Source organism: Trachypithecus francoisi, unplaced genomic scaffold (genome assembly GCF_009764315.1).
Source record: "Trachypithecus francoisi isolate TF-2019V2 unplaced genomic scaffold, Tfra_2.0 Lachesis_group7, whole genome shotgun sequence".
In the NCBI taxonomy this organism is placed as follows: Eukaryota; Metazoa; Chordata; class Mammalia; order Primates; family Cercopithecidae; genus Trachypithecus; species Trachypithecus francoisi.
This window is the reverse complement of record NW_022681472.1, coordinates 80,053,762-80,081,411: the sequence shown is the minus strand read 5'-3', so window position 1 is coordinate 80,081,411 and position 27,650 is coordinate 80,053,762. Positions and strand designations below refer to the sequence as shown.

Genomic DNA, 27,650 nt, shown 5'->3' with positions numbered 1-27,650 from the left:
CTGAATTCCTAGATATCACTTTACTAAAGATCACCCACTATAAGAATACCTGTCCCAACAGAACACCTAGTAAATGCTCCATACTGACAATTAAATGTATGTTACACTTCTTATTTCTTTATTGTAATGACACACTCAAGCCCTTCATCTCTCTGATATTTTTTTTCTTTAGGGCTTCTCTCTCTAACAGTATAGAAGGCAGCTAGAGAGGACAGACATCACCTCTTCCAATCCTAGTATTGTTATTCAGGCACTCCTTTTACTTGTCAATGCCAAGGAATGAGTTCAGCACAAAGGGCACAAAGATAAATACTGTTAATTTCCTGTTTACTTGCTGCAGTTTTCCACAAGACCAGTCATTCTCTACTATTTTAATGATCCTGGCTTCACATCAGAATCATCCGGGGAGATTCTTAAAAACAGAGATACTTAGGACTACCTCTAACCTACTTACCAGACTCTTAAAATGCTAGGTGATTCCCTTATGCAGCCAGGCTTGAGAACCACTGGACTAGAAGGTGAGTTGTCTAAACGTCTTCATATCCAGCCTGGCAAAGAGATATTCAGCAAGGAGTGGTTGGGTAAAGATAAATCCTTGCCTTCAAGAACTTTCAGAATGAGCTGTAAGCAACAATAATATTCAGTATGCTAAGTGATCTAACCATCCTCAGAGAGTACATTGGAATACAAGGGAAACAAGTAATGGATTCTGCTAACAGTACTAGACACCTAAGTGCTGAATTTTGTGAGACTTTTGGACCAGTTTGATTTAGTATTTATAAATTATCTTCACAGAATTTTGTAGAACTTAGCATCTGTAATTTTAAAAGGAATCTTGGACATGTTCATAGCTTAAGCTTGCAGTTCCATTTCTGGGAAATAATTGGACAAATGCCTCAAAATGATGTACAAGGATTTGTCTCTGAGCTCTCTTTATAGTGTTTGAAATTATTTGCTAATATATCGAGTAGTAGGAGATAGCTTGTATAATTAGGGTACACTGGAACCACATGTGCCCAGTGGTTCCTTCTCCCTAGCTCAGAGATGAGCCGTATCGTATCTTTTTTCCAAGAGAAGTGACTAACATGTTGAAGAAGAGGCGAAGAGCGTTAACCTAGCAAAGCCCCTCCACATGGAAAATATGGAGAGTGGCAGATAAACACCCTTTCCCCTATAAAGGAACTCATTATTTCTTACAATTTTTTTAGTGAGTTTGGGAGAAAAATGTGTTTCTTATGTGTACACATGTGCTTCCTTAAACCAATTGAGATTTTCACACTTTTTTTGGGGATACAGGTTCTTTAATGGAGCAGCCAATCTCTCTGCACACCTGGTTTCATCTAATAATCTACAGACACCAGCGCTGAGGCCAGTTAATCAGCCCCAGTGTCCACGCACAGAATAGTTGGTCCTCCTCACAATGTTGGACTTTCTAGCCGAGAACAACCTCTGTGGCCAAGCAATCCTAAGGATTGTTTCCTGTGGTAATGCCATCATTGCTGAACTTTTGAGGCTCTCTGAGTTTATTCCTGCTGTGTTCAGGTTAAAAGACAGAGCTGATCAACAGAAATATGGAGATATCATATTTGATTTCAGCTATTTTAAGGTAATCTTCCTCAATAGCTTTTTTATTTGTTGTCTTTTCTACAAAAGCATGTTTTCTCTGGGAACCATGAAACTCTGTAAGGTTAAGTAATTATGGAAAAAGCTAAAGAGAAAAGCTTCTGGCCTAAATGTAATATTAGCTACTAACTTGAAAATAAGTTGAAGGTGTTATGTGAAAGCCTTAACACAATATAATTGTATTTTTAAAACGTAACTTTGACATTTCACATTGAAGGGCCCCCTACTTAAAAGCATGCTAATCTTGGGTCCAATTCAAATTCATTTCTCTCAAAAGGATTTTACATCTAGGCTTCTATTATCTTCATTACTTTCTGTTGCTCTGCTTTAAGTTTAGGATGTTTAAGAACATAAGAACAAGTTTTTAAAAGACTGTTTGGAAATTGTCACCAACAAGTATGCTTTTCTTGACATTTCACGTGTTTTTTTTCTTAGGGTCCGGAATTATGGGAAAGCAAACTGGACTGTAAGCCAGAGCTACAGGATTTAGATGAAGAATTTCGTGAAAACAACATAGAAATTGTGACCAGATTTTATTTAGCATTTCAAAGTGTGCATAAATATATTGTAGACTTAAACAGGTATTAATCAATTTAGTAACAGCTTATTCTGGTGGTAAATAGTGGAGAGGGAAAAGGACACACAACGACGTGTAAATCTCTCTGAGCTACTATAAAATTTCCTAATTTAGTGTATACCGTATACAGTTGTCCTTTCCTTCCTGTGGCACTGGTCATCTTAAGAATTTTAAAATTTTACTGTAATGTCCCTCTCTTATGAGGTGTCATAATAAACTTAGTTTATACTAAGTCATATAGTTTCCAATCCCATTATTTATTATCATATTCTAGTGTATTATATGTGAAAAGTGGGAAAAAGAACTTATTTTTATCGTGAACTTTCTGCCCCTTATACAGTTCTTAAGAATTCATTACTCATTGACTTTTAAACTAGATATTCCATGTCCTTCTGCCTTTACTCCTAGATACTTGTAATTCACAAATCAGGACTAAGGAATATTTCTTTTACTTGGAACAGCCATAAATATCAAACTGTGGCCCTAAATCAGTTTATAAGACTAAGAGCATGAAGGACCATGAACTAGTGGAAGGCCAGAATGCCTGGCATCTTGCCTTATCTTTTAAAAGTCTTTCCTTCTTTAAAGATGTTAAAGTTTCTATTATAAATTAATAACTCGCTCTGGGATTTTATTTCTAGATATCTAGATGATCTCAATGAAGGGGTTTATATTCAGCAAACCTTAGAAACTGTGCTTCTCAACGAAGATGGAAAACAACTTCTAGTAAGTAATAGTGATTGTTTAAAATGAAATTCAAGAATATCAAACATAGTATCGCTTTTTTTTCTTCTAAGTCATAAATATAAACGAAATACCATCTTTAAAGAGAAGCAAAATGAGCTTTTAATTATCTTCTAACTGGCAGGTCCATATCTGAGTTTGGAACATAGACTTTGAACAGAATTTAAAACAATTAAAAGTTATATGGATGTTATGAGCCTCCTCAGTGTAAGAATTCTGTCTTCTTTACTTTTTGCATCCCAGCCATCTGTCCTGGTACCTAGTACATACTGACCATTTAAGAAATGCGTATTGAATAAGTGAATGACTTTATGGTGAAGTGAATGACTTTATGATGAATAGGATGCTATTTTGGTGTCCCAAGCAAAATAGCCAAAATAGGCCAACTGAAAGATTATCACTGAATTAAAATCTATTTCACATAAACTTTTCAAGTCCCATTCTGCAAGAAGGTAAGAGCTCTTTGGAGGAAACCTACCTTTTTCTTGAAATCTAAAACTTTTTGGAGAAGTGTGAGCAAAGCGATATTTTTCATGATTACCGACTTTATTCCCTAAGAATGTATAATCTAGTGATTTTGGCTTTTGTCCTCTTCTCTTCTTAGTGTGAAGCACTGTACTTATATGGAGTTATGCTACTGGTCATTGACCAAAAGATTGAAGGAGAAGTCAGAGAGAGGATGCTGGTTTCTTACTACCGATACAGGTATTCCTGGGCTAGGACTCCACTTCCAAAACACTGCTGTTGGTAAAATGCGGTGTATGTCCCCATATTTCTTCTACTGTAAACAGCAGTAATCCAAGAATAGATAAGAAAGTATATGATTCTTCCAGGCACGGTGGCTCACGCCTGTAATCTCAACACTTTTGGGAGGCCAAGGCCGGTAGATCATCTGAGGTCAGGAGTTTAAGACCAGTCTGGCCAACATGGTGAAACCATGTCTCTACTAAAACTACAAAAATTAGGCAGTCATGATGGTGGGCACCTGTAATCCCAGGTACTCAGGAGGCTGAGGCAGGAGAATCGCCTGAACTCAGGAGGTGGAGGTTGCAGTGAGCCAGGATCACGCAACTATACTCCATCCTGGGCAACAGAGCGAGACTATGTCTCAAAAAAAAAAAAAGTATAAGATTCTTATCTCTTGTGAGCATATTTTAGGAATATAACAATTACGCCATAGTATATTTCATAATAGATTATAGATTATATAATCTATATATTACATATAAAATATTCTATATATTATAGATTATTAGAGGTATGGATTATGCTGTCCGTAATGATAACTCCAGTTTTAAAAAGGAGCCTGAATTGTGAACTTTCTTTACCTTGAGGCTAAATTTCAAAGAATATTAGAAATCTAATGAAGGTTGTTTTTGCTTTTGTTGTTTACATTTTCAAATATTACTCCTTGGCAGATATAAGGAAATGAGTGTGCGTTCTGTTGTCATTTTCAGTTTGATGACTTAGAAAAGTTGTCATTCAGAGTCAGGTTGAAAGTGAATTCTTTCCCATATTTACATAGAAACAAAAACAAATCAAGCAATAGCACATAGCCACAAATCATTTGTTGTGTATCTCTATACAGAACTGTGATTCTTTGGAAAGTAAGGTCTTGAAAACAGGAGCCATCTTAACCAACTTTTTAATTTTAGTGTCTAACACACAGGTTTTCAATGTGTTGAATGAGCTAAAAATGGAATACCAGGTCAATGTTGGAAATAGTCAAGATTCAGAGAAGAAAGTGTCAATAAGGAGGAGTCAGTTAGGAGCTTGAGCTAAAGATGTAAGAAGTAGAATTAACATTTTCAAACTTAAAAATTAGGACAAAATAGACAAGGAGAAGGGGGTTCTTTGGGGACATTATACTTTCGGCAATACCAAGTACTACTGTGTCCTCAGCAGGAAATTAATCTTAGACTCCTCAACTAGCCTTTTCCTTTCAGCTGCATCAGAGTGTGAAGGGAGTGTTCTAGCAGTGTTCATTCGTGTCAGTTTGACCAAGCTGTTTTAACATCCATGTTTTTAAAAATGAGATTTGAATGGCCTTTCCTATGTTTCTGAGAGTACCTGGAAAAACAAAAACTATAGACAGTGCAAAGAAGAAGAAAAAAATATTGGCTTGCCTAGCCCAGTTTTGAAAATATGGCTTTGTCCCCCTTTGGTACAACAGCTAATTCATTAGAATGTGAGCATTCATTATTGAAGTGACACTGAACACCTCCAAGTCACAGTCGTAGCAAAAGAGATCCTTACAGCGAATAGCAGGTCATCTCCAAGTCTAAGATTCTTTGAATCTAGTTCATTTCTTTCAGAGCTTACTATTCCACCTGGAAAAATCACAGACCTGTTTATTAGAGCTCTGTAGAAGAAACAGCTTGCCAAGAAAAAAGTTAGTATATATTTCACTTTAAATTGACATAATATTTTAAAATTATGTTTTAATTTGTAAAATGTCGGGTTCACATTCTTTATCCACAATTTTCAAATCCAAAGAGCTCTGAAAAAATATATATACACGAGTACACACGCAGCACACATGTACATATACATAGTAATTCATTTGGCAGCAAAACCTGATCTAACCTGAAATCATTTGGAGTCAAAACTTGCTTGGAATAGGTGTGAGGCTATGTGTAGTCTTCACCTAACTCAGTTTTATAAATATTTATAAATTTTCCTCCAGAATTATTCACTTACGTTGATCATGGGATGCCAATTCAGACACTGCTGGAGTGTTATATTGTATGTGATCTATATGCCATATTGCTTTCTTATATTTGAGAAATGCTATATTCTGAAGCAAATCCAGTCCCAAGGATTTTGGAAAAGCGATTAGGGACCTTTACATAGTATGAATACCCATCTTCTAAACAGGCTTTCAAAAATAGAATTTCGAGGCCGGACATGGTGGCTCACACCTGTAATCCCAGCACTTTGGGAGGCCGAGGTGGGCAGATCAGTTGAGGTCAGATGTTCAAGACCAGTCCTGGCCAACATGGTGAAACCCTATCTCTACTAAAATACAAAAATTAGCCAGGCACAGTAATGGATGCCTGTAGTCCCAGCTACTCGGGAGGCTGAGGCAGGAGAATTGCTTGAACCCAGAGGCAGAGGTTACAGTAGGCTGAGATCATGCCACTGCACTTCAGTCTGAGTCATAGAGCAAGACACCATCTCAAAAAAAAAAAAACAAAAGTTTGTATATACATACATAGCAAGACTCCATCTCAAAAAAAAAATACATATATACACACATGTACATACACATAATTGTGAATCTTGAGGATATAGATGGACCTATGGTCATATCTGAAACTGTATTGAGTCAAAGTAGAATGGAATTCTTCTGCTTCGTTGGACTTTTCAGTTTCTAATATGTGTGGTTTGGGCCTTTGTTTCCCATTGTGAATATGACTCAGTGCTGCTCGATCTTCTGCTGATTCAAATATGGATGATATTTGTAAGCTGCTTCGAAGTACAGGTTATTCTAGCCAACCAGGTGCCAAAAGACCACCCAACTATCCCGAGAGCTATTTCCAGAGAGTGCCTATCAACGAATCCTTCATCAGTATGGTCATTGGTCGACTGAGATCTGATGATATTTACAACCAGGTGGGAATTAAATCTGTTAAGACCTATTAAGACTGTTTAACAGACTGATTCACTTCCCTCTTTAATTACGCCTTTCCTTCCTTCTTTCCCAAAAGAGTAAAAGCAGCTAGACCCTTTTAAAACCTTTTGAGCTATGCCCCAGGATGATAAAGGAAAGAGGGTTATTAATTTTGGCAGAATCAGAGATGTCAGGGTGAAGATGGGATTTGAGCTATTGGGAAGAAGATGCATTCTTTTAGTCATTCATTCAAGAAATAGTTATTGAGTGTGTGATATGTGCCCATTCACGTGCTCGGTGCTGGGGACCCATCACCGAGGAAGGCAGGCCGTGTCCCTGCCCATACTGAGCTTGTAGCTTAGGAAAGGCAGATGACAGGATTATAGTAAAGCAAGATGGGTGTCATCTTAGGGGAAGCACAGGGTGCCACTAGAGCATGCAGCAGTGGCAGCAACGTCACAACAGGTGACAGAAGGAAGGTAAGAGGAGTGCCAGGAAAGGAGGCAGCCTGAGCAAGGCTGTAAAGATCACACAGCATTTGAAAATCATCCCTCTCCCCTTGCCAGTGTGTGTAGTATTCACTTCCTTTTAAAAAACACCAAAGAAAATTACCATTTGACTTTATTGTTCTGAAGAAAACGTAATTTTAGATGTTGTATTTTTAAATATTTGTAAAAATTATGATTAGGGAGTAAAGAGGCCTGTGATAACTGTGGATATATATCATTTATCACAGAATGAACCTGATCTGTGCAGTTCTTTAGGTAGCTTGTTAGGTTTTTGTGTGAATATGTTAAGTATAAATAAGAGGGTTTTTGTTGTTGTTGTTTGAAGACAATTCAAAATCAGAAGCTACCCACAGATGCCAGGTCTCTATAATAATTGTTGCCATTCATTGAGAATTCAGTCCAAACCAGCCACAAAGGAGTTTTTGTTCCTATACCATTTTCTCTGTTCCTCACAATAGCCCTAAAGTAGATGGCATTATCCCTGTGTTGCTGTTGAGAAAAATAAGGCTTGGAGAGCTTAAATAATTTCCTCAAGTTCCTGTTACTCAGTAGCAGAACTGTAATTTCAATTTGGTCTGTGTGAATTTAGAGCATCTCATTCCTGATTGCCTCTCATTCCACGTCCTTCTGAAGGCAAGATGTTTCCATTTCCTCCTTGCCCTATGATCTTTATTTTTATTAGCACAAGGGTTAAGCTGTGGTTGTGCTGTGTGTCCACCCCACCCTCTGTCCTGCACCTCCCCCATCCCTGGTCATGGCTGATGGATCAGATTCTGTCTCCAGATAATTTGGAATTGGGCCTGAGAAACAGTTTCTGGATTGGAGTTTATCCACAACATGCAAAATACATGGCCTCATTCTGCCATGTATGTGGAGAGTAGCCTGGAGGGAGAGAAAAGTTGAGCTGACACATCAAGGGGAGAAAGAGAGAAGGCATTCCGGTTCCCAGCCCCAGCCCCTTCCTGTGGCCTGGCCACATTCCTGCCTACAGGTTTCATGTGACATGGCTATGTCTGTCCTTAAAACAATTTATCTCCTTTTCGCTTGTGGTAGCTCAAGGTGATATGTGCTTTGTGCATCCAAAAATTTCCTTCTTTTTTTTTTTTTTTTTTTGCGACGGAGTCTCACTCTGTCCACCAGGCTGGAGTGCAGTGGCGCGATCTCGGCTCACTGCAAGCTCCGCCTCCTGGGTTCACGCCATTCTCCTGCCTCAGCCTCCCTAGTAGCTGGGACTACAGGCGCCCGCCACCGCGCCCGGCTAATTTTTTATATTTTTAGTAGAGACGGGGTTTCACCGTGGTCTCGATCTCCTGACCTTGTGATCCGCCCGCCTCGGCCTCCCAAAGTGCTGGGATTACAGGCATAAGCCACCGCGCCCGGCCGCATCCAAAAATTTCTAGTACATGAGGGGATGGACTCCTGGGGAACACCAGCATTTAAAAGGCAGAAGCTGAGGACTCAGCAAAGGAGACTGAGAAGAGAGAGTGGTATCTAGGAAACCAGAGGAGGAGAGATTTCATTCCTCAGAGAATTTAAGTGAGAGTCTTAAAAAGAAGGCATCGAATTGGATGGTTGTGAGGTCATGAGCAACCTTAGGGAAGTCCACTGGGATGATGGTGGAGGTGAAATTTCAATGAGTTGAATAATAAACAGAAAGTGAGAAAATAGCAACAGTGAGTAGAGCCTGTCAGTTCTAAGCATTGTCTCCGATGGGAAAGATACAAAAATGAACAAGTGGTGGGAGACACAGGGATAGGACTTTTTTTTTTTTTTTTTTTTAAGAAAAGACTTAGAATTGCAGTAGTCAAGAGCTAGAAGAAGAGGATATTATGGAGTTAGGGATAAGAAAGAAGACCTTGGCAAGCAATGGCACAGTCTGAGAAGGGCTTCCAGTGGCCAGGATCCTGAAAGGTGATGGGCTTTGGAGAAACTGATGTGTCTTATAACCAGAGTTTAATTTGAGCATATCTACATGCAGATGTTGCCAACAGCTTTCTGGGGGTGTCGTCTTGACATTGCAGGTCTCAGCGTATCCTTTGCCGGAGCATCGCAGCACAGCCCTGGCAAACCAAGCTTCCATGCTGTACGTGATTCTCTACTTTGAGCCTTCCATTCTTCACACCCATCAAGCAAAAATGAGAGAGATAGTGGATAAATACTTTCCAGATAATTGGGCAAGTATTGCTAATTTTTTTCCTCTACAGTAAATGTGTTAGAGAACTAACTTCCCATTCTTTTGGCCTTTAACCCAGAGGTTGTAATGTTGTAAATAATGGGACATAACATTACTTAGGTATAGTTGCTCTAAGTGTTTTGAGAATTTTTTAATTAGAACATGAAGGAATAAATGAGTCAGTAAAATTTCCTGAAGAACCCACTAGTCTTTTTCCAAAATGGATACTGTCAAGATTAAATCATTTATTAACTTATCTCTTGCTTTAGCTACTGAGATTACAACTAAGTTGTGTAAGAATTTGTTTATTCTTTTCTATTTTCTGATTCTAAGATAGCCGAATTCATCTAATTCGTCACTTTGTGAATAGGAATTTCACTTTAATAATAAAGTTTTACCTATAAGCTAACTGTAGTGGGGTTACTAGAGTTTATATTATTGCAAGGATTTGCTTGTACCTTTGTGAGCATTGTTTCATTTACAAATATTCTTACAGGAATAAAGCTTGCTTCATACTTAATATAGATGAAATGAAATATATGAAAACAAAGAGGCTTTAACAAAATGCAGGGAGTTGGATTATATTCGCAGGTAGCAGATTTTGTTCTGCTTCTATATCAGCTATTGAATCCCATTAACTATCTGTTATGAGGGCCCTTCAATTTATTGGTAGTATGAGAACAGCCTACATTAAGAAGTGATGGTTCCTGGCCAACTGTGAATCATATTACTGAGCTCAGAGTTGAGCAACCAAGAGGAACACACTGATAGTGTGGCTTCATGTTCCTAAGTTTAATAAAGAAGTTTTGACCATGATACTGTAATTAAAAACATATTTATTATTAAGAAAGACCAAAATCCAGTTACATGAAACACATAAGACACACACCTGAAAAAATACCCTGGCATACTGAAAATGAAGGGATTTTTAAAAAGATGTCCCAGGCAATTGCCAACCAATAAAACAACTGGTGAGAAAACATTAATATTACACGATAGAGAATTTCAAAAAGAAATATTAATAGGTGTAAAGAGATCTTTACACCTATTAATGTGAATTAACAATCAGGAACACTTACCTATGTATTTGGAAAATCTTGGTTTTTCATTGGAATGGAGTTTAAACATGGAGTGGGTATTGCCTTCTATAACATTTTATGTATCCAACCCTTTGCCTTGAAGTGGGTAGGAATTTAACAGATACTGAATGTCTCCTCTTTCAGGTAATTAGTATTTACATGGGAATCACAGTTAATCTAGTAGATGCTTGGGAACCTTACAAAGCTGCAAAAACTGCTTTAAATAATACCCTGGACCTTTCAAATGTCAGAGAACAGGTAGGTTCTAATCTGGGGACATTCTCTAATAACTGCAGGCCTAGTTTATGAAGTAGCAAATAAGCTAAGTAGATTTCCCAAGGAATTTGGAAGATATTCACTTAGACAATTTAATGCAATGATTAATAAAAGGCAAATTTTATAGGTTAGAATAACATAGGTAATTGTAGGTTTTTAAGTTACATGGTATATGTAAATTGGCGATTAGGATCCCGAGGAAGATTCAGTATAATCTAAGACAAATAAGCGTGGCGTATGCCCCAAATGACTTAGTTTACTTTTGCTTAAAGACTGTATTCTCATGGCCAGAGTTGGTTGTACCAATAGCTGGAATTAATAATGTTTTTATGAATAGGATGAATGATGAAGGTGGTAACTGAATATGGATAATATGTCCTGTCACTGTAATTTAAATTTGTCATTTCTGATGTGCTAAATAAGCAACAAGACTGAAGACATTCATTTTAAAGTTTAAATGGTTATATTCTATCTCTTGTTCTTACACAAGGCAGAAGGGAACATCCAAGTAGAGGAATAAAGATAAAATCTTGGGGAGCATAGTTAATATTTTTAAATGGTTATGTTCCTCATCCTGGCTCAGTTACTGAGTTTCTTGTGCGGATAAAACAATATTGACTCAAAAAACTTCATCATGTTTTATTCAAATAAATTGAATTCCATAAATAATGCACAAAATAATTTCAATGTTGGCACATCTCCTGGAAATATATTAGAGAAAGTGGCACTTTGATACTTACCAACGTCAGAACATTAATTTTTCATTGCTAAAATCTCTTTCTAAAATTGCATTTTCTCATTTGTGACGTTTTTAAGAGGCTTCTTGATACCATAGATTTCAACTAACTTGATGAGGTTGATGATGTTTAACGTTTGACTTGATTTAAGTAAAGCAGAATAACCAAAATTTCCAAAAAGCTGGTTTGGAAATTCATTTTTTATATACTAAGGTGTATTTTTTCCTAAGCTTTAGAAGAAGTCTTATATTTTAAGTGTTTCTGCTCTGTTCTGACTTCTTTGTCAACAGTATTAGCGAGAACAAGCAATTGAACTTCTGTCCTTATTTTCTTTTTCATCTAAATTAAGAATAGAAGAGTTCTGAGGAACCACCTGGTCCAAGTCCCTGTCTGAAATTTGAAGAAACCCAATACACAGGGGTTAAGCCCCAAGTCACACCAAAGTTTAATCACAGCCAGAACTAGGATGTAGTCTCAGAATTCTAAGTTCAGTGCTTTTTTTCAAATGTGTTCAATAAGCCAGTTGTCTTTGAGCCCTATAAGTATAGTCCATATGTTCATCTTATATAGAAATGTTATCTTTGAACCCTAGAACTATAGTCCATATGTCATTCATCTTATATAGAAATTACATAAAAATGTTAATGTTTGAGCCCTATAACTGTAGTCCATATGTCATTCATCTAATAGAAATGTTATCTTCGAGCCCTATAACTGTAGTCCATATGTCGTTCATCCTATATAGAAATGTTACTATTTGTCAGTGAATTAATTTGAATGTGATTTATTTTCAAGATAAATGACTTTTTAAATGTAATTGAGGTTTTTTATTTGTCAAGGCAAGCAGATATGCTACTGTCAGTGAAAGAGTGCATGCTCAAGTGCAGCAGTTTCTAAAAGAAGGTTATTTAAGGGAGGAGATGGTTCTGGACAATATCCCAAAGCTTCTGAACTGCCTGAGAGACTGCAATGTTGCCATCCGATGGCTGATGCTTCACACAGCAGACTCAGGTAATGCACAAAAGGGGTGGCCGTTTATATTGCTCCATATAAAGACTCAGAATCAGGACCTACTTCATGATGTAAAGTGATGTAGCAGGGAGAGAGGCCTTGAATGAGAAAGCTTTTTAAAGTTAGTCGTTTTTTGTCCACTTGGATAGGCCACTAGCGTACCTGAAAAGCTCTCCCCTGTCCCGTACTGTTAGATGCTAGGGAATAAGAGGACGTTTAGCTCTCGTGTTCAAGGAGCTTGTCACTGATCAGACTGGGGAGATCAAATGTAGACATATGAAAAGATAGAACTGCAGATCTGTGGTAGGCAAATAATGCCTTCCAGCCCATGCCCAAAGATGTTCATGCCCTAGTCCCTGAACCAGTAGATATATTATGTGGAAAGCGGGGATTGAGATTGTCTGTTAGCTGACATTAAAGTAAGGAGATGTTTCTGGATTATCCTAGTGAACTCAAATGTAATCATAAGGGTCCTTGCTGGGTGTGGTGGCTCATAATTGTAATCCCATCACTTTGGGAGGCCAAGTCAGGAGGAGAGCTTGAGCCTAGGAGTTCAGAACCAGCCTGGGTAACATAGTGAGACCCCCTCTCTACAAAAAGTAAAAAAACTAGCTGGGCATGGTGGCATGCACCTGTAGTCCCAGCTACTCAGGAGGCTGAGGTTGGAAGATCACTTGAGCCTGGAAGGTTGCAGCTGCATTGAGCCAAGATCATGCTACTGCACTGCAGCCTGAGTGACAGAACAAGACCATGTCTCAAAAAATATTATTAAAATAAGAGCCCCCCACCCCCTGGTTTTTTTTTTTAGACAGGATCTCAAGTCCCCCAGGTTTGAGTGCAGTGGCACAATCTCAGCTCACTATAGCCTCGACCTCCTGAGTTCAAGCGATACTCCTTCCACAGCCCCTGCAAGCAGCTGGGACTACAGCCACCACGCCTGGCTAAGTTGTTTGTATTTTTTGTAGAGACAGTGTTTCGCTATGTTGACCAGGGTGGTTTCAAACTCCTGAGCCCAAGCAGTCTGCCCACCTCAGCCTCCCAAAGTGCTAGGATTACAGGCCTGAGCCACCACACCCAGCCTGTAAATAGGGGTCCTTAAATCAGAAAGAGAGAGGCAGAAGTGTCAGAACCAGAGAGATAGCAAAAACTTGACTGGCTGTTGCTGGCTTTAAGGATGGAAGGGGCCACAAGCCAAGGAATATAGGCAGCCTTTAGCAGCTGAAAACAGCAAGAAAACAGACTTTTCCCCTAGAATGTCCAGAACGAGCCCAACCCAGCCATCACCTTGATTTTAGCCCAGTGAGCCCCATCTCAGATTTGTCACTTCTAGAATGGTGAGAGAATAAATTTGTATTGTTTTAAGCCACTGAGTTTATGGAAATTATTAGAGCAGCAATGGGAAACGAATTCAAGGTCCAAGGCAGTAAACAGACACCAGGTGTGTCAAACAGACATTTGGTGTGGTTTGAGTTCAGAGTAGAGAGGCAAACGTTGCTTGGGATAGGGGAGCAGAGGAGGTCAGGAAAGCCCCATACAGGAATCAGGAGCCAACCAGGCCTGTGATGAGGTTTTGAAGCAAAAACCAGAAGAAATTCTCAACTGCAGAAATGATGGAATAAGTGATACAATTTTGGAAGTACAGAAAAACACATGGGCCCACTGAGTTGATGACCTGGCTGGACCAGAGTGCTCGTTTAGGGTAGACTGGATCTTAGCCTTTTATGGGTCGTGGTCTCTTTCGAGACCTTCTAGCCACACAGTTTGACCATCAAGTTCAGATTGTGAGAAACGCCTCAACCTCTGGTTTAATGGTAGAAAAATAAGTAAGTTGAACTAACATCTCTGAGCTTGTTCAGGGCTGACACATTTTCTTATTCTTAGTAAATGCTGGATCAACACTAATTAACCAATACCTTCCCTCATCCAGGGCTGTATACCCCTACCCCTAAGAGGTGTGTCATTCAGCAGGCCTGTAAAGCCCTCTGCTTTTTGTTTTTCACTCAACCAACTTCCCTTGAGGACCAGCTCTGAGACAGGTACTGTGTGCAGCACTTCTTTGTTCTTTCAGATAAGACTATGTCTCTTTAAAAAACTGCACACGAGATTCCTCTGTAGCCTCCCTTTGTAACATGGCAGCCCCTGTCTCACAGCTGTTCCAGCCAAGATGACTTCACAGTCCCTCTGGCTACCGTCTGCTTTCACTTCCTATGGGTGGTCCACAGTGAAAACAACAGTTGGACTTCCTCATCCTTCGTATCTTTGAAAATGTGTGGAGTTTCCCCTCAGCCTTCTCTCCAGCTTCTTAAACCTTTATCCTGAGAGCTGCTTTCCAGTTTGTTTCATCATCTTGCTTGTTGGCCCATATCCATTTACAATTTACTCACAGTATGAACACCATGGCTGGAGTTTTTAATCCCTGAATCTGTTTTTAATTAGTTGAGTTTATTTTTTACATAAACTCCAGTTCTAATTTGAGGATTTTACTACATTGACTCAGCTTTTAATCTTCTTTACCAAAAGTCTTGCATTCACAAGCGTATAAACAACTCAAGCCCTCACTTTATCCTGTCATAAAACCAACTGGGGTTTTCTAGTGACTCAGCCTCATCTTCATCTTCTGTGTGACCCTGCCTGAGGGCCCTGCCTGTGTTCAGAAAGCCAGTAGTCTCCTGAATTTGCACCCATGCCAGGGACAACCTTGGCTTGCCAGAGGTCTGTGGTTTTATCTTCAGCCACATTTGTCTTTCATTTTTGTGCCTGGCAGTTGTCTGACCTGATTGCACAGGGTCATAATTTATCAGAAACAAATGATTGGCCTATCTGATTGTGAGTCACAGGTGGGAAAAGTAACCGCTTGGTTAACTTTTATGGAATTTCAGTCATGGTGTACAGAAAAGCAGGCCTATTCTCAGATTGCCTCCTGTTGCGTTGCTGGAGGCATTTCCCAGTCTTAGGATGCTTGTACAAAACCTTATGAAGAAACATTCTCTGAGGAAATATGGGATGAGAAAGGCTGGCTGGCTACTGAAGTTTGACCCCAAAGTTCTGATGGCTCTGCAGTTCTCTGGGTGTCAATCCTTAAGGGTCAGATCTGAGAGAGATGGTCAGGCCCTGGGAACCCCAGAAGCAAACCTGGTTTATACCAAAAAGCTCAATGTTAAAGCACATTGAGGAATATAGAGTGTTTGTCCAACAACTGGGTACTTAACATTCCCTATGCAAACATGAAAGCAGATTAAAATCAGGAGATTTCTAGTTTAATTAAAATTAGTATAAAGACAACTGGAACTCCTTCTGAGTTTGTTTGATTTTTGTTTAGTTAGGTAAATATGGAGCTGACAATTTCCTCTTTGTGTAATCAGTGTCACTGATTCCAATATATTTCTTCCCAGATAGTTCTGGCAAATTCATGAAAAATCAGAACTCTGTGGTTTCCTATGAAAACTGAGCCTCTTTTCCAGGTTGTCAGGAGTCTCCTCCTGATGGAGTAACTTAGAAATCAGCATATAAGGTGACCTTCCACAGGCTTCATCATAACTAAAGCACCAAAACCACCCATGACATATACCTATACAATATTGTTGTTCTGTACTTGCCAGACATCCTGAGATATTGATAGGGGGCAGGACTAGGAAGGCAGGAGGGTGCACATGTAATACTAGTATAACTACCATGGACCTTATACCTATCAGCTGTGAACTTGTTGACGAAGTCTGTTTAAGTCTTAGAGTTTTTATTTTGACTTTGACTTTATGTGTCTTTGTTCATTTTCTGCTGCTATAGCAGAATACCACAGAGTAGGAAGTATATAAAGAAGTTTATTTGACTCACAGTTCTGGAGGCTGGGAAGTCTTAAGAGCATGGTGCCAGCATCTAGCAAGGGTCAATAGATCCCAGATAGGCAGAAGGACAAGAAAGTGGGTGCAAGAGAGAGCTCACTTTTATAACAAAGCCACGGTTGCAATAACTAACCCACTCCCAGGGTAATGGCATTAATCCATTCATGAGGGTGGACCCCTCATAACACAATTGCCCCCCGGGGCTCTACCTCTTAACATTGCCACAATGGCAACCAAGTTTCTAACATGAACTTTTGGAAGACGCATTCAAACCACAGCAGTAGCTTTGCCTTGTATTTTTGCCTTATTCTACTTATTCTTTCTTAGATAAATAATTTGCCTTATAAACCAGTCTAAGCAAATATCAGTATTTTTTATTCTATTCTTTTCTTTTAACTTGGCATTTATTTCATTTGAAATGGTTTAGCTTGGCTGATAGGATGACCTAAGAATGAGGACATCCAGTCTTTTTACCTTCAGTCAATCACTGCCTAATTCTGTGACCTTGGCCTAGTTGCTTTAAGCTCCCTTTGCCTGGGTAGTGGATAGTTCAGAAAACTGAGTGCCTGCCATGCCCTCTGGCCTCTACAAGGAGCGAGATGGCCACAGGTCTGCTGCTTCTTGTTTGGGGGTCCCTCGTCTTTGTGTGAGGAGCCTGTCCTTGTTGTGTCAGGCATTCCCCACGACCATTCCAGCTTCACTGATTCACCACAAGGACACAGAGGACTCAGCATCTAGTAGTACTCACTGCTATGATTTATTATAGCGAAAGGAGAGACGGCAAAATCTGCAAAGGAAAAGAGCACATGGGGTGAATTTGGAGGAATGAGGCACAACCGAGCATCCTCTCCCAGTGGAGTCCCACAGGGCACACTTAATTCCCCCAGCAGTGAGTCGTGACAATGCATATGAAGTGTTGTCAACCAGGAAAGCTCATTAGACTCAGCTTCCTTCGGTTTCTATTGGGGGCTGCTCATTTAGGTAGCCTCTGCCCAGCACATACCAAAGTTCCAGACTTCCAGAAGGAAAACGTTGTTTGTACAAACATTTAAGGCTCAGTGAGCTGATCTTGCGAGTTCTCAAAATGATGGCAGCTCTTCATGAAATTCAAGTTCCCAGATGCCAGTCAAGAGCCAACCTTGCAAACAGGCATCTCTAGGGATAGCAGTCCGTTACTGAATGGCAGGGATCAATGCCTAAAGCAAAAGCAACTCCAACAGACAGGACATGAGGAAGCCACCCAGCTATGAAGTATGAAGTAGTACAACGAGGCTCTGCCCATTCATTTTAGGCAGTTGCTATAAACGAACCACAGAATGCTCACAAAATTTGGAAACACTGTTCTGCAGCTTGCTTTTTTTCATTCAACAGTCTTTCAAGGATGACACTCCGTGTCAGTTTCAACTGTCATTTAACAGTTTAATTGTACTCCATGGCATAGATATACTATGTTTCACCATCTTTTATTGATAGACATTTTGCTAATTACTTTTTAAATGGTTAAAATGAAGGAAGATATTTAAGAATTTATTTATTTCATAGATATTTTCTACACATTTAGTAAGCAGATAACACTTTTCCTATTTCTAGCCTGTGACCCAAACAACAAACGCTTTCGTCAAATCAAGGACCAGATTCTAATAGACTCTCGGTACAATCCCAGGATCCTCTTCCAGCTGCTATTGGATACTGCACAATTTGAGTTTATACTCAAAGAGGTAAAAATATTTGAATGAATGTCACCACAGTCTTAGCTTTTTTATGCTTAAAAATATTAAAAAAAAAAAAAAAAAAAGACTAGGATTACTTGCTCTGTCTCTGATTCAGGTACAGATTCGAGCTGTTGAGATAGTTCTTATAGTAAAAGAACAGGAATAAACATTTAACAAGCATGTAATGCCTCCTTTCACTGGGCATACAGTGATGGGAAAGGTACACAAGATGGTAGAGGTTATAGCCTAATGGGGAATACAGACATTAATTAAAGAATCACTATAGGCCAAGTGCAGTGGTTCATGCCTATAATCCCAGCACTTTGGAAGGCCAACGTGGGCAGATCACCTGAGGTTAGGAGTTCGAGACCAGCCTGGTCAGCAGGCTGGTGAAACCTTGTCTCTACTAAAAATACAAAAGTTAGCCAGGCATGGTGGTGCACGGCTACAGTCTCAGCAACTGGGGAGGCTGAGGCATGAGAATCACTTGAACCTGGGAGGCGGAGGTTACAGTGAGCCAAGATCGCACCACTGCGCTCCAGCCTGGGCAACAGAGTGATAACTTGTCTCAAAAAAAAAAAAAAAAAAAAAATCACACTAATAAAAATGTAAATACAAACTCAGATATTTGCTCTGAGGGAAAGGAATGTAGTTCTCCAAGTACCTAAAATAAAGTATCCTGTTGCATCCTGGTAGACTTGCATGAGAAGAGGCACAGGAGCTTCTGAAGGGGTCTGGGGAGGGGATCTGTGAGTGTTAGCTAGACAAAGGTGGGAAGTGTGATGCAGAACGTTCCAGTGACAGGAAGAATACCAAGTCTTCTTGGATAAGGAGGAGCATAAACAATTAAAAGCCCTGAAAGACCAGTTGGCTAGAGGGGAGTGAGAGAAAGGTAGTGTGAAATGAGGCTGAAAGGTAGTCAGGAGTCAGCTCATACTAGGCCTTGCAGGACTTTGGTCTTTATCCTAGGAGCCATGAGAACCACCGAAAAGGGATTAAATAGGGTGGGTGATTTGCATTTGTACAAGGTCATCTTGAGGACTTTAAGGCATCTGAGTTCACTGAAGAAAATGGCTGAAGTTAGTCTTACCTCTAAAGAAGCCTATATGGGCATAATAAAAATGATGGGTACCTGGGAATGCCCAGGTTTTAAAACCAGTAACCCTGGGGGCTTGGATCAGGTGGGCCCAGGAACTACCCCGGACGTTTATACCCATTTGGAACAGATCCTCACCTTGCTTCAGTTTGGTTACTGGTGTACTAGATGTTTGTTTATCTTCTAGGTGTCTGAGGACACTATATTCCCTTACTAAGTAGCTCAGAGAAAGTAGGTGCTGATTACTAACATCATAATAATGCCTGTGCTGAGTGTTTTCAGTGATTTGTCTGGGTATAATTTTATCAAATCAGATAAATGCTGCTCCTTTTTAATCTGTTAATAATTCTAATGGTTGCCCTCTGAATAGCAAATAGTTATTGAATACCTACTCTATTCTTTGCTAGGTGCTGGAAATGTCAATATGAACAAAGTATGTCCATACCATCTAGGAGCTGTCCTGTCAGTATAGTCGGGGAAGAAAGACAGATTAAGCCAAGGTGAAAAAGCAGGAAAGATCCAAGAACAGGAACCAGGTCAAAGCAAAAATGGCCTTTCAAAGGCAAGTGAAAAAATGCCCACAAGGGAGAAATGCCCATATAAGCACAGTGTCTCATGCCTGTAATCCCAGCACTTTGGGAGGCCGAGACAGGTGGTTCACCTGAGGTCAGGAGTTTGAGACCAGTCTGGCCAACATAGCGAAACCCCATCTCTACTAAAAATACAAAAATTAGCTGGGCTTAATAGCATATGCCTGTATTCCAAGCTCCTCAAGAGGCTGAGGCAGGAGAATCACTTGAACCCGCAGGCAGAGGTTACAGTGAGCTGAAATCATGCCACTGCACTCCAACCTGGGCAACAGAGCAAGACTCTGTCTAAAAAAAAAAAAAAAAAAAAAGAACGAAAGAAATGCCCTCAGACCAGTTGGAATTATGAACTGGAGCCCCAGGGACCCAAGAGTTCTATAGATAATGTATAGTTCAGCATTGTTGAGTGGAAATCAGGACAGACCTAAGCTATCTGATTGACCAAGCCTATATTTCTAATGATAAGTCTGTTCTCTGGAATCTATTGAAACAGAATGGACAGCTTCCTTCTGTCTATCCGGGTAGACAGGAAGCAAGACAGCATAAAGGAGTACCAACTCATGAGAGGTCTTCAGGAAAGCTTTGGTAAAAAGAAAAAAAAAATACCCAATACAAATTGCTCAAAGAAATGACATATTTGAATTTCTGACATTTCAGCTTGGTTCTTTAACCTGTGCTTCCTCTCTCCTACTTCCCATCCTGCACTGTTTATAGAATCACTTTCTGAGTATCCTATAGACACAGTAATTGGACCTGTGTTTCTTCTAATCTTTATATGACAGCGCATTTCCTAATTCAGGGACCATCCCCTATCCCAAATTCCATCCTGCAAGATGTGAAACCTGTGAGTTCATGTGAATGCGTCTTTGAAGGGCTTGATGCCATGTAGTCTCTTACGAAGGCCTCAGGGTGCTCTTATGTTGTTGCTTTGCCATTGTCAAATGGCATTGATTGATCCGAGGGACTCAGAAAGTTAGGGTAGACTCTATAAATAATTTCATTATTCCTCATCCTCTCCCTCATCATTTTGTTGATTAGTCATTCTGTCCAGATCACTAAGATTCTTCCTCTACAGGCCCTGCAAAATTCCACAGAGCCCTGATTCTCCACCTGCAGATGGAGTCTCCCTATCCCATTGCTCGGCTTTTCAAGATTCATTATGATGCTGGCAAGTGAGGAATTTAAGTGAGAAGTCAGTGTTCATGCCTGTTTACCTCCTAAGAACCCAGTGTAAAAAACCATCTACCCTTGTCTGAGATGGTCTGTCCTTTAGTGAGAAATAAGTATGTTTTTTAAGTTTGTTTCAGAAAAAAAAAAAAACCCAACCCTGAGTTACACCTTTTTCTTCTCTGCCCAAGACTTTGTAGAATTTAAATTTTATGAAGGAGTGAATTAATAAACAGAATTAAGGTGATTAAATGGCTCATACCTATAATCCCAACAGTGTGGGAGACCAAGGAGGGAGGATCACTCGAGACCGAGAGTTTGAGACACCAGCTTGGGCAACATAGCAAGACCCCCATCTCTGCAAAAAAATAATAAAGTTAACCAGGCATAGTGGTGCATGCCCATAGCCCTAGCTATTTGAGAGGCTGAGGCAGGGGGGTCACTTGAACCCAGAAGTTCAGGGTTGTAGTGAGCCATGAGCATCCCACTGCACTCTAGCCTGGGCAACACAGTGAGACCCTGTCTCTAAAAAATTAAATAAATAAAAATAAACATAATTACTTGTATAATAATAAAAATAAACAATTAAACTTGTATAATAAAACAAAGAACTTTTGTAGTTAATTTAGTTCATTCCCCAGTCATCAGAGAAGGTCATACACAGAGTATCCCTGACTGTTTACATTAGAGTTGCAGACATCGTTGCATAGAAAGAACCATAGAGCAGTGGTCACAAATTTAATCTCACATTAAAAATGCTGATTTCCAGCCCTATTCAAGATTGCCTGAACCAGAATCTTTAGGGGTGGGCCTTGGGAATTTGAAAACTTTAAAGCCCTCCTCCTGGTGGTGCTGATGTGCAGTTGGTACGAGAACTACTGTTTTGGAGGTGGTCTGGCTTTGTCCTTGAATTTCTACAAAGTATCCGTGCCTCAGGAGATGTCATCAGGGTCACTGTTAATTTACAGTGTAGCTTCTTATTTAAAATTTAAATTGGGTTTCCTCAAGCTCTCTTCATAAGCTGCCTAGTCTGGATTTTCTCTTAAGTAAGTAAATCTTTTCTGTCACTTCAACAGATGTTCAAGCAAATGCTTTCAGAAAAGCAAACCAAATGGGAGCATTACAAGAAAGAGGGTTCGGAGCGGATGACGGAGCTTGCTGATGTCTTTTCAGGAGTGAAACCCCTAACCAGAGTGGAGAAAAATGGTAATTGCTGAAGAGGAAATACTGGTGTGTTTGGAATGTATGCACAGGTTATTTGAAACCTTGGAAACTGGCAGGTTAAAAAGGCTTTATGTTCTCATTATTGCATCCTATGGTATTCCCTCTTTAGTGTTGCTAATAAAGATCTGAAGGTTAGTTTTGGCTGCGTCTAGCTTTCTGCTCTCTTGGGCAATGTTCATATCCATTCTAGAGTTCGGGTTTTGTATCTTATCTTTGAAACGTGAGGTTAGGCTAAACCAGGGGTTTTGGTAACTCCAGTTCATAGACAAGAGTTTAGAGAGTCACAGTTGGCCTTCCCCTCCATGGTATGCAGAACTAATGTGTCAGTTTATGTGATTTGGGGAAAGGGGGGAAAGGATCTATAACTCTCATGATCTTCTCAAGAAGGATACATCACCCAAGAATGTTAGTAATCTACCAGCATAGATGATACCTAAAATTCTTCTGGTCTTGCTTGATTCTTGTTCACCAATGCACCTGCTATCTAGTGGCAGAAGAGGGTACTGCAGACTAGTTTTGAAAAAACACAGACTCAAATTTTACTTTAATGATTTTGATCCTACTTCTTCTAGGAAATTTTATTTATAGGAAAGTTCCAGCACCATTTCAAATTTTTATAAATAAGAAATTTCTAACTGCTCCCAAAAAACCATTCTGAATTTTATGGCGACAAACTTTTTTTTTAATGCTTAATTTTGTTTTAACTATCCGATCGATTTCTGATGAAGTTAATTATACTGTAGAATTGCTTAGTAGTGTAGCTTCTTGTTTAAAAACTATTATTTTTAATCAGTATGAGCTTGTGATTACTGTATTTTGGCTATTGTTTATTTCTTTGATGCTGAGTGGTTGGTCAAAAATATATTTCCAAATTGTATTATTGTTCCTATAGGGAAGAGTCAGCCAACATATAATGATGTGATATAAACTAGAAACATGTTTTGCAGGTCACCATATTGTGATATGAAACCTGAAGTCTAGAATGAATATTATGGTTATCATATTGTGATCTGCAAAACAATCACGTGTAACAATCTGACCCCATTAGCTGTCTAGAATCAGTGCATTCATCTCTGTGATCGTTTCTTTTAGGCCCTTAAAAATACCAACTTTGTTTCAGAGATGAAATAACAATTTTACGTTTTTTTTCCGGCTGTATAGTTTATTACAGCTTAGGACATACGTTCACAATTTTTTCTCACCTTACAACCCTGTAGGATATATACATCTTAATCCTTATTTCATATATATAAGGAAACCGAGGCTTAAACATGCACTCACTTGCTGAAGGTACAAAGGTGAAGAGCCTGGGTCTTGCTCATCTCAGACCCCAAATTTCATGCTCTTTCTACTACTCCATCGCTGCCCCTCAACCCTACAAAAATCTTCAAAATTATGAGTGTTTGTCATGCTAGTTCTTGAAATAACTTAGATCATAAGTAAGTAAGGCCTTTTAATAATGTGGAACCACCCCATTGATAAACAAACAAAAATTTTAGGGGATTAAGTTGGTGAGGTAAAGAGCAGAGCTTTTGAACTTGGACAGACAATTGTAAGTCCTGGCTCTGCCATTTAGTGTCACCCTGCATAGCATTCTCAGTTTCTCTGAGCATCAGCCTTTTTATCTGGGAAATGGCTAACAAATTCCACCTCCCTATATTGCTGTGAAGATTAAATACTTAGAACTTTGCCTGACACACTGAGGGTACTCAGAGCATGTGGACACCCTTCTCTTTCTCTACTGTGTGAAATGTCTGCCGGTTCATAAGTGCAAATGGCACTCCCTGCGTTGTTCAGACATCCCTGTGACTCATCAGTCACACCTTACACTTCTGTCATATTGGTCTCTTCTTTGCCCTCCAAGATATGCTCTTGTCATTCTTGCCCTGAAACCTCTGCCTGTGTCTGCCTTTCATCTGGATACAATACCCTTCATCTCTCCGATGATCCGGATCTTTATCTTTCCTCGCTTCGCCAGAAAACTCTCCCTGGTAACTAGGGACACCGTTCAGTTCCCTTCCAACTCTTCTCCACCGCCACTACCACCTCTACACTTACCGTTTATATAGCACGTACTTGAGCCTTTAGTATTTGTCTACCAAGTGTTATAGACTAAGCTATTTATGTAGAAAGTTTATTCTACTATGTCGCATGCTCCAGACATTTTTATTGTTTGGAAAATTCCTAGTGTTAGGCCCACGGTAAAAGCGCTGAGGAACTGAATTTGTAAAAGATTATTTAGTTAAATTCAAAGCCACAGCTACAGGAATTCAAGGATTTCAGTAGTCTTTTCTTATTTCTGTATTACTAGAAAACCTTCAAGCTTGGTTCAGAGAGATCTCAAAACAAATATTGTCTTTAAATTACGATGATTCTACTGCTGCGGGCAGAAAGACCGTGCAGCTGATGCAAGCTTTGGAGGAGGTAAGGAAACGCATTTCAAAGGGAGGCTCTTGGGTCGTGGCTCGCACCTCATGACCCACCCAGCAGCCTGTTCCTGTAAATATATCTGAGAGACTGTTTCATCAGAAGTAAAAGCAATGTGAATGAATATGTTTCCTGTAACAGATACTGTCCCAAATTGGGGGAAATAAATGACTAGTATGAAGAGAATGGTAGCAAAAATTACAATATTTTAGGAAACATGTAATCTTAGAAACATAATTATAAAAATAACATAGAAGCATTGGGCAAATTGTGATAAGGAGGTAAAAGCAAAAACAAAATTGCATGTGTATACCATTTTTAGAGTTGTAAAAAATTGTGTGCCTTGGGGAAAAAAACCAGAAAGGAATACATAAAAAAAAAAAAAAAATTATATAATGATCATATGCTTATAAGTGGTATATTTTCTTATCTGAAAAAATAGTTTATTGTTTTTCTTTCAACTCAAAAATGATTATATGAAAAAAATTATACCTCACCACTTTTAAATTTTAATTGTGTATTTAACTAGATTTAAAATGATAACTAAAAGCAGCAGAAAAATAAACATAAACTCTTTTTTTTTTTTTTTTGAGATGGAATCTAGTTCTGTCACCCAGGCTGGAGTGCAGTGGCACCATCTCAGCTCACTGCAACCTCCACCTCCTGGGTTCCAGCGATTCTCTTGCCTCAGCTTCCCGGGTAGCTGGGACTACAGGCGCCTGCCACCACGCCCAGCTAATTTTGTATTTTTAGTAGGGACGGGGGTTCACCATGTTAACCAGGCTGGTCTCGAACTCCTGACCTCAGGTGATCCACCTGCCTTGGCCTCCCAGAGTGCTGGGATTACAGGCATGAGCCACCGCACCCGGCCAAAACATCATTTTTACTCGTAATCTATAACCCTATCTAATTGGTATGATTATATATTTTTAGAGATATAATTAATACTGAAATCGTCAGAAGTAGTGTGCTTTATTTGAAGTGTTTTCAAGAACAAATGAGCACCATAGAGTCCATTCAGGATTTTTAAATTAAGTATATTTCTGTAACACAGGTTCAAGAATTCCACCAGTTGGAATCCAATCTGCAAGTATGTCAGTTTCTTGCCGATACTCGAAAGTTTCTTCATCAAATGATCAGAACCATTAACATTAAAGAGGAGGTTCTGATCACAATGCAGATCGTTGGGGACCTTTCTTTTGCTTGGCAGTTGATTGACAGGTAATGTAGGCAGTGCTGACATTTGCTGTAGATGAAAGGCCCTGGGAACATCTTCTTACCATTTCTCTTCTTTTTACAGTTTCACATCCATCATGCAAGAAAGCATAAGGGTAAATCCATCCATGGTTACTAAACTCAGAGCTACCTTCTTAAAGGTAAGCAAAACACAATGAGATTCTCTGTTACTAGGAAAGAATTGACCTTCATTCATACCTCATTCGTTAATTCAGCCCAAGATTTATCCTTTTAGGAAGGTAAATAATTTCAATATTTTTATAGACTGAAATTGTTAGCAGTTTTTCCATGAGATCATAGTTTCAAAGATGCCAGAAATATTTAAAGTTTTAATTAATGTAAGTTGGAATGTCTTCAGGAATACTATTTTATAAGTTGGAATATCTTCAAGAATGCTATTTTTAAGTGAAGAGTAGATTTTTTTTTAAGTTTTATCTGTGTACTAAAAATGTGAGTCTTTTGTGTCCTTTATTCCCTAGGCATGAATTAAGTCCTTTTACTTATTCATTCAAAAAATTACTGAGCCTCTGCTACAAACTAGTATTAATATCTACAATAACAGGGAATATTGGTGAAAAATAGGCACAGCCCGTGCTCTCATGGTAATTTCAGTTCATGGTAAATGAACAAAGAATCTACTCAGTGTCTTCTTCTATTTATTTATTTATTTATTTATTTTGAGATGGAATCTTGCTTTGTTTCCCAGGCGGGAGTGCAGCTCCGCCCCCCAGGTTCAAGCAATTCTCTTGCCTCAGCCTCCCAAGTAGTTGAAATTACAGGCATTTGCCACCATGTCCAGTTAATTTTTACTATTTTTAGTAGAGATGGGGTTTCACCATGTTGGCCAGGCTGGTCTTGAATTCCTAACCTCAAATATTCCTCCTGCCTTGGCCTCCCAAAGTGCTGGGATTACAGGTATGAGCCACCAAGCCCAGCCTACTCAATGTCTTCTGACAGAGCTACCATGTACCATATATATCAATTCTGAGATGCACCATTTTTTGGGAGGTGAGGGTGAGAGGGATGGGGTTTTACTGTGTTGCCCAGGCTGTATCTCAAACTCCCAGGCTCAAGCGATCCTCCTGCCTTAGCCTCCTGAGTAGTTTGCATTATAGGCGTGCACCATGCTCCTGGCTACTACAACTTTTTTCATGTTTTAACATTTCTGTAACTGGGGATAGGTTTTATCCTTGATGGCATATCATAGTTTAGTTGTCAGCATTTTATTTTTTTCTGAGTGGCATATAAAATAATGGCACTTCTTTTTTTTTTTTTTTGAGACAGAGTCTTGCTCTGTTGCCCAGGCTGGAGTGCAGTGGCGCCATCTCGGTTCACTGCAAGCTCCGCCTCCTGGGTTCACACCATTCTCCTGCCTCAGCCTCCCGAGTAGCTGGGATTACAGGTGCCTGCTACCACACCCGGCTAATGTTTTTGTCTTTTTTAGTAGAGGCGGGGTTTCACTGTGTTAGTCAGGATGGTCTCAATCTCCTGACCTCGTGATCCGCCCGCCTCGGCCTCCCAAAGTACTGGGATTACAGGCGTGAGCCACCGTGCCCAGCCAATAATGGCACTTCTTACACTTGACGGCATATTAGATTGGACGGATTCAGTAGTGCATAAGTCAGAATGTCTTGATTTCCACACCGGAGTAGCTATCTTCTGTGGCACGATGGCTCTCAAACTTGAGCATGCATCAGAATCACCTGCGGGGCTGGTTGTACCACAGATTGCTGGGCCCCACCCCCAGGGTGTCCGACTAAGTCAGTGTGGAATGGCACCCAGTAATTTGCGTGTTTAACAAGTTCCCAGGTCATGCTGAAGCTAGTAGTCCAGGGAGCACAGTTTAAGAACCACTGCCATTACAGTTAACTAGGGTTTTTCAAAAACTGTATTGTCAGTAACTATTAGTGATGTTGATGAGGCTCGGTGGTTGTTGCCCTCTGTTGGGTAAAACCCAAATGTTTTGTTGTATGTTACATTTTCTGGAAAAGAAGATTTCTAGGACTCTTTTTGAAACAGA

The 27,650-nt window shown here is 39.6% G+C and overlaps 1 protein-coding gene across 3 annotated transcripts in view; it reads left to right on the top strand.

Moving 5' to 3' along the window:
• Positions 1 to 27,650, top strand: part of WASHC5 (WASH complex subunit 5) — a 66,874-nt gene that overhangs the window by 6,576 nt on the left and 32,648 nt on the right. For all 3 annotated transcript variants that reach the window (XM_033202642.1, XM_033202643.1, XM_033202641.1), the window contains exons 2-14: positions 1,297 to 1,606; positions 2,059 to 2,204; positions 2,842 to 2,926; positions 3,549 to 3,649; positions 6,367 to 6,559; positions 9,088 to 9,240; positions 10,463 to 10,576; positions 12,171 to 12,342; positions 17,772 to 17,899; positions 21,820 to 21,949; positions 24,279 to 24,391; positions 25,449 to 25,615; positions 25,695 to 25,770. In XM_033202642.1, coding sequence (XP_033058533.1) covers positions 1,421 to 1,606; positions 2,059 to 2,204; positions 2,842 to 2,926; positions 3,549 to 3,649; positions 6,367 to 6,559; positions 9,088 to 9,240; positions 10,463 to 10,576; positions 12,171 to 12,342; positions 17,772 to 17,899; positions 21,820 to 21,949; positions 24,279 to 24,391; positions 25,449 to 25,615; positions 25,695 to 25,770 — 1,764 coding nt within the window. In that variant the 5' untranslated portion in view covers positions 1,297 to 1,420. The remainder of the gene's footprint in view (positions 1 to 1,296; positions 1,607 to 2,058; positions 2,205 to 2,841; positions 2,927 to 3,548; positions 3,650 to 6,366; positions 6,560 to 9,087; positions 9,241 to 10,462; positions 10,577 to 12,170; positions 12,343 to 17,771; positions 17,900 to 21,819; positions 21,950 to 24,278; positions 24,392 to 25,448; positions 25,616 to 25,694; positions 25,771 to 27,650) is intronic.